The sequence below is a fragment of the Saccoglossus kowalevskii genome, chromosome 5 (assembly GCF_978046115.1).
Source record: "Saccoglossus kowalevskii chromosome 5, keSacKowa6.1, whole genome shotgun sequence".
NCBI lineage: Eukaryota > Metazoa > Hemichordata > Enteropneusta > Harrimaniidae > Saccoglossus > Saccoglossus kowalevskii.
In genome coordinates, this window is record NC_140645.1 from 23476811 (window position 1) to 23498941 (window position 22131).

Here is a 22131-nt window from a genome sequence, read left to right on the forward strand (position 1 = left end):
ATAAAAATATTTTTAATGCATCTATTATTTTCTATAAAATATTTATATCCGTTAAAAATAAAAAAAAAGATCGATTTGAAAAAATAGCAAAAAATCCAAATTGAAGAAGTTTTATTGAAAGAGATCAAGCCTGAAGATTTGAGGTCCTGTGGATTAAGAGAGCCAAAATGTTAAAGGGAAGTTGTCGTCACGATCGTGTTTAAACACATTCAAATTTCAAACAAATAAACAGCATTATTGACCAATCATACTGGTGAAATGTGTACCATGGAATTGTGGGAGGATGTTGTTCGTAGTGTCAGAAAATAATTTCCTATGCCACAGTCAGCACATGTTTAAACTTTACTAAGAATACTAAGAAATACATCTAGTAGTATTTATGAAAATATCAAATTTCCAGAAATTAAATAAATTTAAAGGATAAATTGTGATGTTTTTTATAGCCATTTTACAGGGTGTGTTGTGGAATATACTTCCTGTGTCGCCTTGGGTATCAAATTATGATATTTAACAGTTTACAGTGTTGTGCCACTAGAGGGCAGCAGATAGATGAGATTCCTTTACATGGATCTCATAAGAGGAAAGCTTTACTTCAGTTTCAGTTCAATAATTGTGATAAAAATATTGAAAACTGATCATTTGAATAATAATTTCAATAATAATTAATTAAAAAATTCAAAATATTCATTTTTAAAAATGATGCCATATTGTCAAAGAATAATGCAAATCTCATTCAGCTCCTAAAAATCTGCTAAATCACCCCCCCCCCCCCCATTTCAGAATGTGGTACATTCCAATGTGCATTGTATGTGGTGCCTATAGGATCGTACCACTTGGCTTGATAGGTAAGTTAAGGCTTGTAAATGAGGGTATTTTTTTTCTGATTACAGGCCGCTAAACCTGCTGAGGAAGAGGAAGTTGATATTGACCTTAATGACCCTGAAGTTGAAAAAGCTGCTGTCAAAATTCAGGCTGGATTCAAAGGTTTAAAAGCAAGAAGAGAAGTGAAAGATTTGAAAAAGGTAAAACTAAACTTACAAATTTGCTTAGTGATAAACTGGGCTGGTGCATGTGTAATGCTTGCCTGTGAGGGCACACTTTCATATCTGCTTGTCACTTTTTGTTACTATAATGTCAGTTACACCCACCAACAATTCAAATGTTTTCAGAATAGTGTGACTGTAATCTGTAGCCCTGTTATTTACAGGAATACTGTGACGGCATTCATTTTAATTTTGATATTTGAAGCATAATTAATATAATATTTAATGCTTTTATAGTAACATGTTTTTGCCAATTTTTGATTATTGAAACCATATATTATGCCAGGATGCATTTTCCTTTTGTGAAACATCAAAAACTTAAATTGCAAAGTGAAAATAATGTAGTCTGTCATGAGTTTTACTCTTATTTTGTAAAAAAATACCCACACTGCTTAGAGAACAGGATATGACATTGCCATACAGGATATGACATCACCATACAGGATATGACATCACCATAAAGGATATGACATCATCCTGCATCATCAAATTTGAATATCGCATAATTCTGTACTGATTTCATTCTCTCACTTCTTCATTATTCTTGTCTCCATTTCTCCATTTTCTCCTTCAGGGCAACTAGTAGCACATGCAATATCCATAGCATCCAAGCTTGCTGATGGTCTGTGTCTCAATTCCCGCATACTTTCTATCTAGTGTTATTTAAAAAACTTACTTGTGACCAAAATATTACCTGCTGAAAATACATTTAAAAATACATTTTTTTAATACCTTTTAGCACCAAACTATGGTGGAACATTTTTTCAATTTTTTTTTTTTATGAAATCTTTGTTGATTTTGGACCATAATAACATAACTTCCTTTTGGCTACAATGCCTGATACAATATTTTTAAAAAAATTGCAGATTTATTTGGTGAGAGGTAAATGTTAATGCAAATTACTTTATGTTACTGAATAGTGCGAACACATGTGAACAAAAGCAATTTTCTTCAAATGCTTGGGAAAACTGAAATTTGTATTTCTTTCATAAATTCAGTGTTCCTCATACCATTCATATTTACTTCTCACATTCTCTCATATTTGGCACATAATTAATAATAGTTCCATATCTTAGATTTGTGTAAATATGACTAGAAATAAGAGTGACGACAGAAAATCAAACAACAAATGCTAAAATATTAGTCTTGATTTTCTATTGTCATATACAATCTTGAAATGCCAAAGTCAAGTTTAATCACTTTCTACAATTATTCGTAAATTTTATATATTTGATTCCTTGTCTCAAAATAAATTAACAAGCAATTAAAAAATATCTTGAAAACTAATCCACCAAGTTTAGTAGGAATATTGATGATGTTAATGTGACACTTTAGATCAAAGTTCACAGAAAGGTCAAAGTTCATTTTAAAGTAATTTTAGCAGGTAATATTGATATATTTTCTTAAAGCTAACTTTTTATTTATCTTAATCTTTGCTACAAATTGTAACATTTGTTAAAAGCGCTACCGTATATTTTATTTTCCTAATTTATGTAAATTGCAGCTCAATCATACTTGTCTGCGTTGAGTGCGATTATAAGAAATGAAAATAATAACAAAATTATTTACCATGATAAAAACATTGAACTTTATTGTATATATTGTAAACCTCTAAATTTTCACAGTTTTATGGCTATACATGAAAATAAAATTTCACAAAAATCGCTTCCATGTGTCTTACATAGAAGTGGACACTGAGAATTGTCACTGCTACAAAGTATCACGATTTTTACTGAATCGTCAAATTCTCGAAAATCAGACTCAAAATGAACGCAGTTTTGCAGTATGTCAATCGTATCATGTCAGAGTTTGGTGCGATCTAAATTTGCATATTATGTCGTAAACAGTTTTTTTTGCAAGGCATCTATCTCAGGTTATTTTTTCTCTTAGCTGCTTGTTAACAACTTGCTTCTATAAGCATGACTAAGTCGAATTTTCATAACGTCATGTAATGTTGGAATGGTTCATCTGAATGCCGGTCAAAGTTCAAATATGCTAATTAAAAGCACCAAGCTTCTTGTCATTCACATCTAATTAAATTAAAATGATAATTTCATCCGAATGTCATTTGAACCATTTCAGCTTACTTTATGCATAGTATTTTTTTAAATTAACATTTTTTTATTTTTCAAATATATGCATGTTTATTTTTGATTATTTGAAATATAAACTGTCAGTATGTTAATTTGTTTTACAACTTGCTCTTTGTTACTAACCTAAGGAGTCAAAATAACTTCAAGAAACACCCTAGGTAAATTGAAGTTTACAATATGGTTACCTTTTCAGTGGTCCATGCACAATTTTGTTGTTAATATTCATTCACTCATTATTGGATGTTTCCTCTTCTCATGTCTCCACCCCTACCCATCCAATCTTATAATGGCATATGAAAATGGTAATTTATTCATTGGATTTTAAATAAAGCTCCAAAGCTCAGTCAATATTATCTTGATATAGGCACCAGTATTATAGAATGTGGATCAGTATCACCAACCAATTGCTTCAGTCTTCATCAGCCTGTTTCCATGGCTACCACCATCTCCATCACCATCATACTCACACAGTGCATGTGTATTGCTAATGTTCATAGAGTACACACACACACACACTACGAATACTTGATTGAACAGTTCTAAATCACAAAATTGAAAATGTGTTTCATTTATCCTGACTGTTTTTAATTAATAAAATTCCAAATAATCAGATTCCCCAATGACTATTAAAGCCATTTTTATCACGTGCACTCCTTGTGAAATTCTCACATTCATGTTTAGTATAGAAATAAATAAAATCCTTCAGCAGGTTTCAGTCAGTGTGGAAACCACTCAGGGTCTTATTACTAATTTCATGACAAATGGAAGCAAGATACGAGACATCAGAATCAGTAATCATAAACTTGTGTGGTAACTATTTGTGATCTCTTGTATTGTTTATAGTTATTTGTGTTTCTGGACTCGTTTATCTATCTTTGATTTGTCTGGTTCACAAAAAAATCATTGCAGGGCTTGTACTACAGAGTTTAGAGAGCACCACATTTAATAAAATTGCCTTGGCATTATAAAAATAGGAGGGAATATCTAAGGACACCAAGGCACTTTCATTTGGTAATTGCCTTTGATGCCTATGTGAAAATAAGTTATTTATGTGAAAATAAGTTGATTATGTGAAAATAAGTTGATTATGTGAAAATAAGTTGATTATGTGAATGTGAAAATAAGTTGATTATGTGAAAATAAGTTGATTATGTGAAATTAATGTGTCTTTGTGTTTAATTACAGCAACTAGATGAATCAGCAGAGGAAAAAGTAGAAACAGAGCAGACAGAGAAAGGAGATGAGAAGCAAGAACCTGAGAAACCAGTAGAGGGTACCGAGGAGGTGGTTGCTGTGGAGGCTGCTGAGGAAACAGTGGCGGTTGAGGCAGCAGAGGAGACACCCGCGACCGAAGATGAAACTAAAAAAGAAGAGGTTGATATTGATTTGAATGACCCTGAAGTTGAGAAAGCAGCAGTGACAATCCAGGCTGGTTTCAAAGGACATCAAGCGAGGAAAGAAGTGAAAAAGATAAGAGAAGATGAGAAGGAGAAGCCAACTGGGGAACCAGCAGCAGCAACAGAAGAAGAACAAAAAGGTGAGGATGATGCAGTGGTTGTTACGGAAGCAGTGGCAGAAGAGGCTACAGATGAAGCAAAACCATCAGAGGATGAACCAGCTCCCTCACAAACTGAGGTTGAGCAAAGCACAGAACAACCTGACAACAACACAGCTACAGATGCACCAGCTGAGCAATCAGAATCATAATCCTTTTTTTTTTGCACACCCCTATAAATTGAATAGAATAGTCAAATTATTTTGTATATCTGGACATTTCCATTTCAAATTGAAGTTGAACAAGCTGAATTTTGGAGGGGCTGAATGAAATTTGTGATTTTTTTGGGTCTATTTTTTTAATTGAAAATTGTTAGACGTATGTTATATTTTAAACTGTTTGTCATATTTCTCAAAACTGCTGAATAATTGTTTTTTTTTTTTAATGTAAATTCCTGTTGTCACACGCTGTAGGCAAGGGCATATTTTTGCTGGAAGGAACCCAAAATTTTAAATTAGTTATTTGTGTTTATTAAAACTCAAATTATATATTCATGACCAAAAAAACCACAGCTGTGACCTCTCACCTCAGGTAATTTAGTAGAGTTGATATGGGACAAAATATTATAGTTTTTGTTGGGTTTTGATTCAGTTGATTCACAATCACAGCTGTTTTATGGTCTACCTATTCTATTGGCTGAACCAATTGAAAATATGCATGCTCGTTCACAGCTGACATTCTTTTGGAGTAATGCTTCATCTCAATTTGAACAGGGTAACTATCTCTCTTGTTCAATAATAATAATGGTATCTTCCAAGATTGGGATATATCATTGTGTGTGTAGGTAGAACCGGTCTCTGACAGGAGGGTGCTACCTTTGATTCTACATTTTCCTCTTGCAAAAATGTTCTCTTGATTTTTATGTCTTTCAAGAAATCTTCTCAAGTTAGTCTGATGCTTATCTTTTTCAGCATCAGTGGATATTTTACAGTTCTCAAAAAGTGTGGTTTTCTTTTGAAATTATGTCTTTTTAAAATACAAAAAAAAATGGAACCAAAAAAACACCCATAATCACACAATCTATGCAAATACCTTAGTTAGGATGGAGTTGCTTGATTGGGTGAAGATTTTTTCTGAAATGTTATAACCGCTTTGCAATAGCTCTTTGTTTTCTTGAAAGCTCACAGTTTTGTTTTTCAAAGCTAATACTACAATATTCGCTAATTTTGATGATCGCCCTCTATGGTTCAATACTAAAATGTGACTGCTTTGATGATACTGGTGGCTCTTAACCGAGCTTATACTGTGCTTAGTAATCAAGTTTACAAACAATTTTTAGAAAATAATGAACAAATATTGAACCTTCAACACAGTTATTTTCAACAAAAACAAAAGTTTGTATTTCCACATCGTAGAGGGCGCAATTTTACCTCGTGACCCATCACTCTAATCGTGATTGCTTTTAATAGAATGATGGGTTCTAACCACCGCATTGAATACTGAACAGAGGCTTTATGTTAATTACAATATTTGCAATATGTGTCTGACTGATGGACATCATTTTTCACTTGTCATTACTAATCATGTTATCTTTCTTTGTTAAATCCTATGTAAATAAAAACAATGCCATAACACTTCACTTTATGCTGTAATGCTTCCGCCACAATCCAATATGGTAATAATAATGGTGATAATAATAATGACACTTCATCCACCCTCTGAAGTGATATCCTTCAATACTGGTCAACAATTTCACCATATCTAGTAGCCCATCTCCATTTAGCCCACAATTTTACCGTATCTCGTAGCCCATCTTAATTTAGTCCACTATTTCACCATATCTAGTAGCCCATCTTAATTTAGCCCACTATTTCACCAAATCTAGTAGCCCATCTTAATTTAGCCCACTATTTCACCATACCTAGTAGCCCATCTCAATTTAGCCCACAATTTCGCTATATCCATTAGCCCATCTCAATTTAGTTCACAATTTCACCATATCTAGTAAAAGCCCATCTCAATTTAGTCTACAATTTCACCACATCTAGTAGCCCATCTCAATTTAATTTAGCCCACAATGGTATCTTATTTGGTGATCCACAATTTAGACCGTGTCTCCACATAAGGCATTTTATTCACAATGTCTCCACATAAGGCAGGTTATTCACAATGTCTACACATAAGGCAGTTTATTCACAATGTCTCCACATAAGACAGTTTATTCACAATGTCTCCACATAAGGCAGTTTATTCACAATGTCTACACATAAGACAGTTTATTCACAATGTCTCCACATAAGAAAGTTTATTCACGATGTCTCTTCATAAGGCAGTTTATTCACAATGTCTCCACATCAGACAGTTTATCCACAATGTCTCCACATAAGACAGTTCATTCACAATGTCTCCACATAAGACAGTTTATTCACAATGTCTCCTAATAAGGCAGTTTATTCACAATGTCTCCACATAAGGCAGTTTATTCACAATGTCTCCACATAAGAAAGTTTATTCACAATGTCTCCACATAAGATAGTTTATCCACAATGTCTCCACATAAGACAGTTCATTCACAATGTCTCCACATAAGGCAGTTTACTTACAATGTCTCCACATAAGACAGTTTATTCACAATGTCTCCTAAGGCAGTTTATTCACAATGTCTCCACATAAGGCAGTTTATTCACAATGTCTCCACATAAGGCAGGTTATTCACAATGTCTCCACTTAAGATAGTTTATCCACAATGTCTCCACATAAGATAGTTTATCCACAATGTCTCCACATAAGACAGTTCATTCACAATGTCTCCACATAAGGCAGTTTACTTACAATGTCTCCACATAAGACAGTTTATTCACAATGTCTCCTAAGGCAGTTTATTCACAATGTCTCCACATAAGGCAGTTTATTCACAATGTCTCCACATAAGACAGCTCATTCACAATGTCTCCACATAATGCAGTTTATTCAAAATGTCTCCACATAAGACAGTTTATTCACAATGTCTCCACATAAGAAAGTTTATTCACAATGTCTCCACATAAGACAGTTTATTCACAATGTCTCCACATAAGAAAGTTTATTCACGATGTCTCTTCATAAGGCAGTTTATTCACAATGTCTCCACATAAGACAGTTTATCCACAATGTCTCCACATAAGACAGTTCATTCACAATGTCTCCACATAAGACAGTTTATTCACAATGTCTCCTTATAAGGCAGTTTATTCACAATGTCTCCACATAAGGCAGTTTATTCACAATGTCTCCACATAAGGCAGTTTATTCACAATGTCTCCACATAAGAAAGTTTATTCACAATGTCTCCACATAAGATAGTTTATCCACAATGTCTCCACATAAAGCAGTTTATTCACAATGTCTCCACATAAGGCAGTTTATTCACAATGTCTCCACATAAGGCAGTTTATTCACAATGTCTCCACATAAGGCAGGTTATTCACAATATCTCCACATAAGATAGTTTATCCACAATGTCTCCACATAAGACAGTTCATTGACAATGTCTCCACATAAGACAGTTTACTTACAATGTCTCCACATAAGACAGTTTATTCACAATGTCTCCTTATAAGGCAGTTTATTCACAATGTCTCCACATAAGGCAGTTTATTCACAATGTCTCCACATAAGGCAGGTTATTCACAATGTCTCCACTTAAGATAGTTTATCCACAATGTCTCCACATAAGACAGTTCATTCACAATGTCTCCACATAATGCAGTTTATTCACAATGTCTCCACATAAGACAGTTTATTCACAATATATATCTCCACATGAGGCAGTTTACTCACAATATATATCTCCACATGAGGCAGTTTACTCACAATGTCTCCACATAAGGCAGTTTATTCACAATGTCTCCACATAAGACAGTTTATTCACAATATATATCTCCACATGAGGCAGTTTACTCACAATGTCTCCACATAAGGCAGTTTATTCACAATGTTTCCACATAAGACAGTTTATTCACAATGTCTCCACATAATGCAATTTATTCACAATGTCTCCACATAAGGCAGTTTATTCACAATGTCTCCACATAAGGCAGGTTATTCACAATGTCTCCACATAAGACAGTTTATTCACAACATCTCCACATAAGATAGTTTATCCACAATGTCTCCACATGAGGCAGTTTATTCACAATATATATCTCCACATAAGGCAGTTTACTCACAATGTCTCCACATAAGGCAGTTTATTCACAATGTCTCCACATAAGGCAATTTATTCAAAATGTCTCCACATAAGGCAGTTTATTCACAATGTCTCCACATAAGGCAGGTTATTCACAATGGCTCCACATAAGGCAGTTTATTCACAATATATATCTCCACATGAGGCAGTTAATTCACAATATATATCTCCACATAAGGCAATTTATTCACAATGTCTCCACATAAGGCAGTTTATTCACAATGTCTCCACATAAGGCAGGTTATTCACAATATCTCCACATAAGATAGTTTATCCACAATGTCTCCACATAAGACAGTTCATTGACAATGTCTCCACATAAGGCAGTTTACTTACAATGTCTCCACATAAGACAGTTTATTCACAATGTCTCCTTATAAGGCAGTTTATTCACAATGTCTCCACATAAGGCAGTTTATTCACAATGTCTCCACATAAGGCAGGTTATTCACAATGTCTCCACTTAAGATAGTTTATCCACAATGTCTCCACATAAGACAGTTCATTCACAATGTCTCCACATAAGGCAGTTTACTTACAATGTCTCCACATAAGACAGTTTATTCACAATGTCTCCTTCTAAGGCAGTTTATTCACAATGTCTCCACATAAGGCAGTTTATTCACAATGTCTCCACATAAGGCAGGTTATTCACAATGTCTCCACTTAAGATAGTTTATCCACAATGTCTCCACATAAGACAGCTCATTCACAATGTCTCCACATAATGCAGTTTATTCAAAATGTCTCCACATAAGACAGTTTATTCACAATGTCTCCACATAAGAAAGTTTATTCACAATGTCTCCACATAAGACAGTTTATTCACAATGTCTCCACATAAGAAAGTTTATTCACGATGTCTCTTCATAAGGCAGTTTATTCACAATGTCTCCACATAAGACAGTTTATCCACAATGTCTCCACATAAGACAGTTCATTCACAATGTCTCCACATAAGACAGTTTATTCACAATGTCTCCTTATAAGGCAGTTTATTCACAATGTCTCCACATAAGGCAGTTTATTCACAATGTCTCCACATAAGGCAGTTTATTCACAATGTCTCCACATAAGAAAGTTTATTCACAATGTCTCCACATAAGATAGTTTATCCACAATGTCTCCACATAAAGCAGTTTATTCACAATGTCTCCACATAAGGCAGTTTATTCACAATGTCTCCACATAAGGCAGTTTATTCACAATGTCTCCACATAAGGCAGGTTATTCACAATATCTCCACATAAGATAGTTTATCCACAATGTCTCCACATAAGACAGTTCATTGACAATGTCTCCACATAAGACAGTTTACTTACAATGTCTCCACATAAGACAGTTTATTCACAATGTCTCCTTATAAGGCAGTTTATTCACAATGTCTCCACATAAGGCAGTTTATTCACAATGTCTCCACATAAGGCAGGTTATTCACAATGTCTCCACTTAAGATAGTTTATCCACAATGTCTCCACATAAGACAGTTCATTCACAATGTCTCCACATAATGCAGTTTATTCACAATGTCTCCACATAAGACAGTTTATTCACAATATATATCTCCACATGAGGCAGTTTACTCACAATATATATCTCCACATGAGGCAGTTTACTCACAATGTCTCCACATAAGGCAGTTTATTCACAATGTCTCCACATAAGACAGTTTATTCACAATATATATCTCCACATGAGGCAGTTTACTCACAATGTCTCCACATAAGGCAGTTTATTCACAATGTTTCCACATAAGACAGTTTATTCACAATGTCTCCACATAATGCAATTTATTCACAATGTCTCCACATAAAGCAGTTTATTCACAATGTCTCCACATAAGGCAGGTTATTCACAATGTCTCCACATAAGACAGTTTATTCACAACATCTCCACATAAGATAGTTTATCCACAATGTCTCCACATGAGGCAGTTTATTCACAATATATATCTCCACATAAGGCAGTTTACTCTCAATGTCTCCACATAAGGCAGTTTATTCACAATGTCTCCACATAAGGCAATTTATTCAAAATGTCTCCACATAAGGCAGTTTATTCACAATGTCTCCACATAAGGCAGGTTATTCACAATGGCTCCACATAAGGCAGTTTATTCACAATATATATCTCCACATGAGGCAGTTAATTCACAATATATATCTCCACATAAGGCAATTTATTCACAATGTCTCCACATAAGGCAGTTTATTCACAATGTCTCCACATAAGGCAGGTTATTCACAATATCTCCACATAAGATAGTTTATCCACAATGTCTCCACATAAGACAGTTCATTGACAATGTCTCCACATAAGGCAGTTTACTTACAATGTCTCCACATAAGACAGTTTATTCACAATGTCTCCTTATAAGGCAGTTTATTCACAATGTCTCCACATAAGGCAGTTTATTCACAATGTCTCCACATAAGGCAGGTTATTCACAATGTCTCCACTTAAGATAGTTTATCCACAATGTCTCCACATAAGACAGTTCATTCACAATGTCTCCACATAATGCAGTTTATTCACAATGTCTCCACATAAGGCAGTTTATTCACAATGTCTCCACATAAGGCAGGTTATTCACAATGTCTCCACATAATGCAATTTATTCACAATGTCTCCACATAAGGCAGTTTATTCACAATGTATCCACATAAGGCAGGTTATTCACAATGTCTCCACATAAGACAGTTTATTCACAACATCTCCACATAAGATAGTTTATCCACAATGTCTCCACATGAGGCAGTTTATTCACAATATATATCTCCACATAAGGCAGTTTACTCACAATATCTCCACATAAGGCAGTTTATTCACAATGTCTCCACATAAGGCAATTTATTCAAAATGTCTCCACATAAGGCAGTTTATTCACAATGTCTCCACATAAGGCAGGTTATTCACAATGGCTCCACATAAGACAGTTTATTCACAATATATATCTCCACATGAGGCAGTTAATTCACAATATATATCTCCACATAAGGCAATTTATTCACAATGTCTCCACATAAGGCAGGTTATTCACAACATCTCCACATAAGATAGTTTATCCACAATGTCTCCACATAAGGCAGTTTATTCACAATATATATCTCCACATAAGGCAGTTTACTCACAATGTCTCCACATAAGGCAGTTTATTCACAATGTCTCCACATAAGGCAGGTTATTCACAATGTCTCCACTTAAGATAGTTTATCCACAATGTCTCCACATCAGACGGTTCATTCACAATGTTTCCACATAAGGCAGTTTACTTACAATATATATCTCCACATGAGGCAGTTTACTCACAATGTCTCCACATAAGACAGTTTATTCACTATATATATCTCCACATAAGGCAGTTGATTCACAATATATATCTCCACAGGAGGCAGTTTACTCACAATGTCTCCACATAAGACAGTTTATTCACAATATATATCTCCACATAAGGCAGTTTATTCACAATATATATCTCCACATGAGGCAGTTTACTCACAATATATATCTCCACATAAGACAGTTTATTCACAATATATATCTCCACATGAGGCAGTTTACTCACAATATATATCTCCACATGAGGCAGTTTACTCACAATATATATCTCCACATGAGGCAGTTTACTCACAATGTCTCCACATAAGACAGTTTATTCACAATATATATCTCCACATAAGGCAGTTTATTCACAATAAATATCTCCACATGAGGCAGTTTACTCACAATATATATCTCCACATGAGGCAGTTTACTCACAATGTCTCCACATAAGGCAGTTTATTCACAATGTCTCCACATAAGGCAGTTTATTCACAATGTCTCCACATAAGACAGTTTATTCACAATGTCTCCACATAAGGCAGTTTACTCACAATGTCTCCACATAAGGCAGGTTATTCACAATGTCTCCACATAATGCAGGTTATTCACAATGTCTCCACTTAAGTTAGTTTATCCACAATGTCTCCACATAAGACAGTTCATTCACAATGTCTCCACATAAGGCAGTTCATTCACAATGTCTCCACATAAGACAGTTCATTCACAATGTCTCCACATAAGGCAGTTTACTCACAATATATATCTCCACATGAGGCAGTTTACTCACAATGTCTCCACATAAGACAGTTTATTCACAATATATATCTCCACATAAGGCAGTTTATTCACAATATATATCTCCACAGGAGGCAGTTTACTCACAATGTCTCCACATAAGACAGTTTATTCACAATATATATCTCCACATGAGGCAGTTTACTCACAATATATATCTCCACATGAGGCAGTTTACTCACAATGTCTCCACATAAGACAGTTTATTCACAATATATATCTCCACATAAGGCAGTTTATTCACAATATATATCTCCACAGGAGGCAGTTTACTCACAATGTCTCCACATAAGACAGTTTATTCACAATATATATCTCCACATAAGGCAGTTTACTCACAATGTCTCCACATAAGGCAGTTTATTCACAATGTCTCCACATAAGGCAGGTTATTCACAATGTCTCCACTTAAGATAGTTTATCCACAATGTCTCCACATCAGACGGTTCATTCACAATGTTTCCACATAAGGCAGTTTACTTACAATATATATCTCCACATGAGGCAGTTTACTCACAATGTCTCCACATAAGACAGTTTATTCACTATATATATCTCCACATAAGGCAGTTGATTCACAATATATATCTCCACAGGAGGCAGTTTACTCACAATATATATCTCCACATAAGACAGTTTATTCACAATATATATCTCCAAATGAGGCAGTTTACTCACAATATATATCTCCACATGAGGCAGTTTACTCACAATATATATCTCCACATGAGGCAGTTTATTCACAATGTCTCCACATAAGACAGTTTATTCACAATATATATCTCCACATAAGGCAGTTTATTCACAATAAATATCTCCACATGAGGCAGTTTACTCACAATATATATCTCCACATGAGGCAGTTTACTCACAATGTCTCCACATAAGGCAGTTTATTCACAATGTCTCCACATAAGGCAGTTTATTCACAATGTCTCCACATAAGACAGTTTATTCACAATGTCTCCACATAAGGCAGTTTACTCACAATGTCTCCACATAAGGCAGGTTATTCACAATGTCTCCACATAATGCAGGTTATTCACAATGTCTCCACTTAAGATAGTTTATCCACAATGTCTCCACATAAGACAGTTCATTCACAATGTCTCCACATAAGGCAGTTCATTCACAATGTCTCCACATAAGACAGTTCATTCACAATGTCTCCACATAAGGCAGTTTACTCACAATATATATCTCCACATGAGGCAGTTTACTCACAATGTCTCCACATAAGACAGTTTATTCACAATATATATCTCCACATAAGGTCGTTTATTCACAATATATATCTCCACAGGAGGCAGTTTACTCACAATGTCTCCACATAAGACAGTTTATTCACAATATATATCTCCACATGAGGCAGTTTACTCACAATATATATCTCCACATGAGGCAGTTTACTCACAATGTCTCCACATAAGACAGTTTATTCACAATATATATCTCCACATAAGGCAGTTTATTCACAATATATATCTCCACAGGAGGCAGTTTACTCACAATGTCTCCACATAAGACAGTTTATTCACAATATATATCTCCACATAAGGCAGTTTACTCACAATGTCTCCACATAAGGCAGTTTATTCACAATGTCTCCACATAAGGCAGGTTATTCACAATGTCTCCACTTAAGATAGTTTATCCACAATGTCTCCACATCAGACGGTTCATTCACAATGTTTCCACATAAGGCAGTTTACTTACAATATATATCTCCACATGAGGCAGTTTACTCACAATGTCTCCACATAAGACAGTTTATTCACTATATATATCTCCACATAAGGCAGTTGATTCACAATATATATCTCCACAGGAGGCAGTTTACGCACAATGTCTCCACATAAGGCAGTTTATTCACAATGTCTCCACATAAGGCAGGTTATTCACAATGTCTCCACTTAAGATAGTTTATCCACAATGTCTCCACATCAGACGGTTCATTCACAATGTTTCCACATAAGGCAGTTTACTCACAATATATATCTCCACATGAGGCAGTTTACTCACAATGTCTCCACATAAGACAGTTTATTCACAATATATATCTCCACATAAGGCAGTTTATTCACAATATATATCTCCACATGAGGCAGTTTACGCACAATATATATCTCCACATAAGACAGTTTATTCACAATATATATCTCCACATGAGGCAGTTTACTCACAATATATATCTCCACATGAGGCAGTTTACTCACAATATATATCTCCACATGAGGCAGTTTACTCACAATGTCTCCACATAAGACAGTTTATTCACAATATATATCTCCACATAAGGCAGTTTATTCACAATAAATATCTCCACATGAGGCAGTTTACTCACAATATATATCTCCACATGAGGCAGTTTACTCACAATGTCTCCACATAAGGCAGTTTATTCACAATGTCTCCACATAAGGCAGTTTATTCACAATGTCTCCACATAAGACAGTTTATTCACAATGTCTCCACATAAGGCAGTTTATTCACAATGTCTCCACATAAGGCAGTTTACTCACAATGTCTCCACATAAGGCAGGTTATTCACAATGTCTCCACATAAGGCAGTTCATTCACAATGTCTCCACATAAGACAGTTCATTCACAATGTCTCCACATAAGGCAGTTTACTCACAATATATATCTCCACATGAGGCAGTTTACTCACAATGTCTCCACATAAGACAGTTTATTCACAATATATATCTCCACATAAGGCAGTTTATTCACAATATATATCTCCACAGGAGGCAGTTTACTCACAATGTCTCCACATAAGACAGTTTATTCACAATATATATCTCCACATGAGGCAGTTTACTCACAATATATATCTCCACATGAGGCAGTTTACTCACAATGTCTCCACATAAGACAGTTTATTCACAATATATATCTCCACATAAGGCAATTTATTCACAATATATATCTCCACAGGAGGCAGTTTACTCACAATGTCTCCACATAAGACAGTTTATTCACAATATATATCTCCACAGGAGGCAGTTTACTCACAATGTCTCCACATAAGGCAGTTTATTCACAATATATATCTCCACATAAGGCAGTTTATTCACAATAAATATCTCCACAGGAGGCAGTTTACTCACAATGTCTCCACATAAGGCAGTTTATTCACAATATATATCTCCACATAAGGCAGTTTATTCACAATATATATCTCCACAGGAGGCAGTTTACGCACAATATCTCCACATAAGACAGTTTACTCACAATATATATCTCCACATGAGGCAGTTTATTCACAATAAATATCTCCACATGAGGCAGTTTACTCACAATGTCTCCACATAAGACAGTTTATTCACAATATATATCTCCACATGAGGCAGTTTACTCACAATGTCTCCACATAAGACAGTTTATTCACAATATATATCTCCACATAAGGCAGTTTATTCACAATAAATATCTCCACATGAGGCAGTTTACTCACAATATATATCTCCACATGAGGCAGTTTACTCACAATGTCTCCACATAAGGCAGTTTATTCACAATGTCTCCACATGAGACAGTTTATTCACAATGTCTCCACATAAGGCAGTTTATTCACAATGTTTCCACATAAGGCAGGTTATTCACAATGTCTCCACATAAGATAGTTTATCCACAATGTCTCCACATAAGGTAGTTCATTCACAATGTCTCCACATAAGGCAGTTTATTCACAATGTCTCCACATAAGGCAGGTTATTCACAATGTCTCCACATAAGATAGTTTATCCACAATGTCTCCACATAAGGCAGTTGATTCACAATGTCTCCTAATAAGGCAGTTTATTCACAATGTCTCCACATAAGGCAGGTTATTCACAATGTCTCCACATAAGGCAGGTTATTCACAATGTCTCCACATAAGATAGTTTATCCACAATGTCTCCACATAAGACAGTTCATTCACAATGTCTCCACATAAGGCAGGTTATTCACAATGTCTCCACATAAGATAGTTTATCCACAATGTCTCCACATAAGATAGTTCATTCACAATGTCTCCACATAAGATAGTTCATTAACAATGTCTCCACATAAGGCAGGTTATTCACAATGTCTCCACATAAGGCAGTTTATTCACAATGTCTCCACATAAGGCAGTTTATTCACAATGTCTCCACATAAGGCAGGTTATTCACAATGTCTCCACATAAGATAGTTTATCCACAATGTCTCCACATAAGATAGTTCATTCACAATGTCTCCACATAAGATAGTTCATTCACAATGTCTCCACATAAGGCAGGTTATTCACAATGTCTCCACATAAGGCAGTTTATTCACAATGTCTCCACATAAGGCAGTTTATTCACAATGTCTCCACATAAGGCAGGTTATTCACAATGTCTCCACATAAGATAGTTTATCCACAATGTCTCCACATAAGATAGTTCATTCACAATGTCTCCACATAAGATAGTTCATTCACAATGTCTCCACATAAGATAGTTCATTCACAATGTCTCCACATAAGATAGTTCATTCACAATGTCTCTACATAAGATAGTTCATTCACAATGTCTCTACATAAGATAGCTTATTCACCCCTCAAGGATTTCGAATAAAAAGGTTTGTTCACATTAAAACCACAATACCTTGTGACCATATAAGGCAGTTCATTTAACTTGGTTCACATGGTAACCATATGTGGTAATCTATTAAGATATCGTCTTCAATGTAACCTATAAAGAGGTCACTCACACTTAGTCTCATTGTTACCATATAAGGCAGTTCATTACATTCATTGTTTATATAAGTCACACCCTCTAGAGACAGAGCGCTTCGTGACGTAAATGGGCGACGAGTTCTGTAGTATGTCAATATGACATGTTTTTAAGATATGGCCTATATAAATAATTCCAAATGACTAAAGAAACACAGTTATTGATTTGATTTTTTTTATACATTTGCTACCATGTTATAAATGTTTGAAAACAAGGCTCCGTGTCTAAACTTTATATGCAAATTTGGCACGTTGACGTAAAGACTATGGCTCCATCAACGAACATGATTTACATTAATTAGCCAATAATTATTCTGAACTTGAATCAATTGGATGTGGGTATTGCTCCATGGACATTTCCATTTGTTTAGACTAATCGCACTGCTGCAGCATTATTTGTATGTGTGTATGTACATTGTACTCGCAGTGAACGCCACAGAGGAAGGCATCAAGCCAGTCGAGGTTGAGGAGAAGAAAGACGAGGGAAATGAAGAGAAGGTCGTCGAATCGGAGGCGAAAACGCCGACAACGAGCGCTGACGAACAGGTAATAAATGCGTTACACTGACAATGATAATGAGCGTATTTTCGCTTTATATCCTGCAATAAAGATTTAATAAATAAATAATAATAAATATTTAAGTTTCTTCAATTGACATAACACACATCACTTAATGCCACTATTATATACGCCTGACTGTTTCAGGTGGACATTCCATTAGATGATCGCGCTGCGAAGATTATGAACATTTTGTCTAAATTCAGAACCTTCAAAAAACCTAAACGAACCAAGAAAACCAAAGGTAAGCAACACTTTGAGTGTAATATAAGTGTGTACATCATGGATCATTTCGATGCGTTTTCTACTTTCCTGGCGAGAGTGTTGGTCCAATATAACCGATATAACTGCGGAAAAATACAGCATTTTTACCAAGTAAAATCATATTTATTAAATTTATTATTCATACATGAGTTGTTGATCACACTGCATAGTTTGTAATTTCATTCAGCTTTATTCAGTCATAATTCAAGACAAATAAAAGGAAGAAATATAGAGAATATAGCTAATTATCATTTTTCTGTAATTTTCTCGTGTACTCGGTAATTATGAAAATTATTCATGAGTCGATAGTGAATACAATTCGTTATGAATTATTCTTAATACATGTATAACATTTCTGAATTATCTTGTCAAAATCATTTTTTTCAGGGTTTTTTTTCTCTCAAAAAACGAACGAATTCCACAATGTCGAAAACGGAAAATCTTTACCCGATTTCTTTTTTTATAACTTTTTTTTATGAATAGTTCAAAATTTCAATGGCAGTTGAATGCAACCAGCCAACCACTGGCCGTAATTTGCAACGAAATCACGCCTTTCAGCGGATAGAAATTTGTCTCACTCGTGTGAGCTGAGCCAATCGCATGAATAACTTCATATCACGTGATGAAATATTTGAAAAACGTTCAAATGTTATTCACAATAGAAACTCGATCGTTTCAGTTTGAATTGAAATTCGTAAATATGCATTTAAACAAGAGAATGAGTTTGTTTTCGTGAATGTATTAATGCAAATCAAATTAAATGCTTCAAACATGTTCTAATTAAAGGTGTTGAGTGAAAACACAGGAAAATAACATTTATAAATGTTCATACTTTTCACAAATATTTAATTTGTGTGTTTGAGAGTAAAATGTTCTTCATTCCTCTGTCATGTTCATGTTGTTTTTGTTTAATTAAGGCGGCATTTCTAAGAAATTCGCTAAGAAGATGACAGCATGGGCGACAAGGGCCAAGGAACTTTCAGAACAGAAGGTTAGTTTCCATTCAACACTGTAATGCGACCCTGTACAAAAACTATAACGCCACCACATGGTTGAAACATCAGTATATTTAACGTTTGTTTTTTAAACTTTTCGTTTTAGGCCTCAGCCTCTATGTTTGTGCATGGTATATTTAATGAAATCAAAACAACGTCTGATGAGGATATCAGTGACGATGATAGCGACGTAGAAGAAGAGTTTTTAGACATGTATTCTACAGGATTCATGGCAATGATGCCTATACTCTTATCCAAAGACTTCCTGTATCCCCCATTTAAAGTGCTTTCTGACGCAGTAAGTCAAAATGTGATGTTAGAAATGTACATAACCAAATTAGGCTGATATTTGAGAATTCGTGTAAATGCTTTTGCATGCGTTGTGTACATCGCATGGGACCCACAGTTGTGGCGGCCATTGTTAGACATATATATTCCCATAAGTATTCTGCATTCTACCTTATTAGGAAATCTGAATTCCAAATATGGAACAATTAAGTGATATTTTCAAGATTGCGGACAAAGTTCATATCGAGAAGGTGGCACCAATGAGACGCCGCAAAGTATGCATTCAGGCAGTACGAGCTCACATCGTCCTAGTACGCCACCCCGCGTCGGTTTATACTCATACACGACTGGCTAATTATATATTCACATTTTTTTAGTATCCTGATTGGTTAGCTGAAAACAAAGATAAAGTTTCTGAGGGTGAATTTGAAAGATACAAACGACAATACGAGTCACTACAGAAGATATGCGAAGCGTACGAAAAAGAAGACGACTCATCATCCGATAGTATGGACAATATGTATGACATGATAGACTTGCTGGAAGCGGTAAGATAACATTTAATCATCAAAGTTTTTTTTCCATGGTGATACAGTGGGGATGTGAAACCAACATCATACTTCGAATTCATCGTTTCTATAAGTTACGCCCTCAAGCGACGGAGCGCTTCCATGACGTAAATGGGCGACGAGATCTGTAGTATGTCAATATAACCTGTTTTTTAATATACTAGTATGGCCTATATTCCAAATGACTAAAGAAACACAGTTATTCATTTGATTTGTTTTTCAAATATAGATTTCACCAATCCAGAGTACCAATTCCATTGATTTCATGTCGTAACTAGAAAACTATACTCCTTCCAGAATGGCTGTAACAAATGTAGCACCGCTCTATCGTACACTCGGATTGGGCCAAACTCGAACTCAGACTCGAATTATTTCACAGCTGTATTGACAAATTACATTTCTATATGGGCAGAAAATATAACAAAGAAATATAAACAATAACAAAAACAAAATCTAGAGTAGAGATAATTTAATTGCTGTTTCTCTCTGTTTTTTTTAATGATATGAATAACTTTTTTTTAACATTGTAATAATAATCTTATTTTAATATTTCAAAGTTCTGACACTAAGTGTAATATGTGTGCACTTAGTCAAAATGCAACAATGTCATGATCCAATGTTCTACTTATAATGTATATTTCAGCTTGAAGGCAATGGAGATCCACCCGAAGAATTACAAGCCAAACAAGCAACCGTCGAAATGAATCTACAACTCATTAACAAGACATTGCCACAGGACATTCAGAAAGACGGCACTAACTGCACCATATTGTAGCCAAGGCAACGAAATGAATTGACGTTTAATAAGCTGACCAATAGCTATATCATAGGGAAAACTGTCAGTTCAAAATGGAATCAAGTGATGTTAGACACGAATGACCGTCGAGATATTGTTGTAGCCCATGACTTGTTTTTTTCCATTTTTCCCGTATTTGCGTCCACGGTTTACTTGACGCCATGACGGTAGAGACAAATCTCGTGACTCTCTCGCTCTTAACGAGATCTCGGCGGCCATTTTCGGCAAAGATTCAAATTTGTATGAACACTTATAATCAGCTCTTTCTGAATGGCGAACCCACAAGATCGTGGATACACTTATCCGTTCAGTGAACACAAATATAATAATATAATAAAGAGACAATTTTACCGTTTATTTTTCCCTGGAAATTACAATACAGGAAAAGCATTTACGATATTAATAGTTTTGCTTACTTATTCAAATTTGACGTATGAATAATTATTATTAATCATAGTTATAATTATTATTATTCGCCAACCAAGAACGCTAAAGTTACATTTATTTTGAATTTATCCAGAATGTTAATAAATAAATGATTCGTACATATGGTGATATGTTTAAATGAAAATAGAATAAATAAAATGGTGGATTTGATGTCGTACCCCGACATGTATATCACGTGACGTCACAACGGGTGACATTGTACTTTTTATTCCGCCCCTGCGCGCAGTGTTTGAGAAGCTTGGGAAAAGATGGATGACGACGAACTCGTTAGTTAACAAGTTGTTTAGGAATATCGTTTTAGTGTAGAATAATTTTCTCAGACATGAAATGCAACAATCTGTGTTTTTAAATATTTTACACGAGTTGTGTTCAGTTCCAAAGCAATGAATCAGTGAAACCCGCAACAATCTATTGCTATCTCTACTGAAGTAACGGTGGGCAGGTCATACTGCGACTTCTCTCGGGATCCTCTACTTGGCAACGTGAATACAC

The 22131-nt window shown here is 35.0% G+C and overlaps 1 protein-coding gene across 1 annotated transcript in view; it reads left to right on the forward strand.

Moving 5' to 3' along the window:
- The window catches only part of LOC100373522 (uncharacterized), a 71236-nt gene extending 49497 nt beyond the window's left edge, over window positions 1-21739 (forward strand). Inside the window, exons 21-28 of the mRNA XM_085499239.1 lie at window positions 891-1022; window positions 4322-4673; window positions 18150-18268; window positions 18428-18524; window positions 19462-19535; window positions 19646-19837; window positions 20205-20375; window positions 21040-21739. Coding sequence (XP_085355365.1) covers window positions 891-1022; window positions 4322-4673; window positions 18150-18268; window positions 18428-18524; window positions 19462-19535; window positions 19646-19837; window positions 20205-20375; window positions 21040-21171 — 1269 coding nt within the window. The 3' untranslated portion in view covers window positions 21172-21739. The remainder of the gene's footprint in view (window positions 1-890; window positions 1023-4321; window positions 4674-18149; window positions 18269-18427; window positions 18525-19461; window positions 19536-19645; window positions 19838-20204; window positions 20376-21039) is intronic.
- The last annotated feature ends 392 nt before the right edge of the window (window positions 21740-22131 follow it).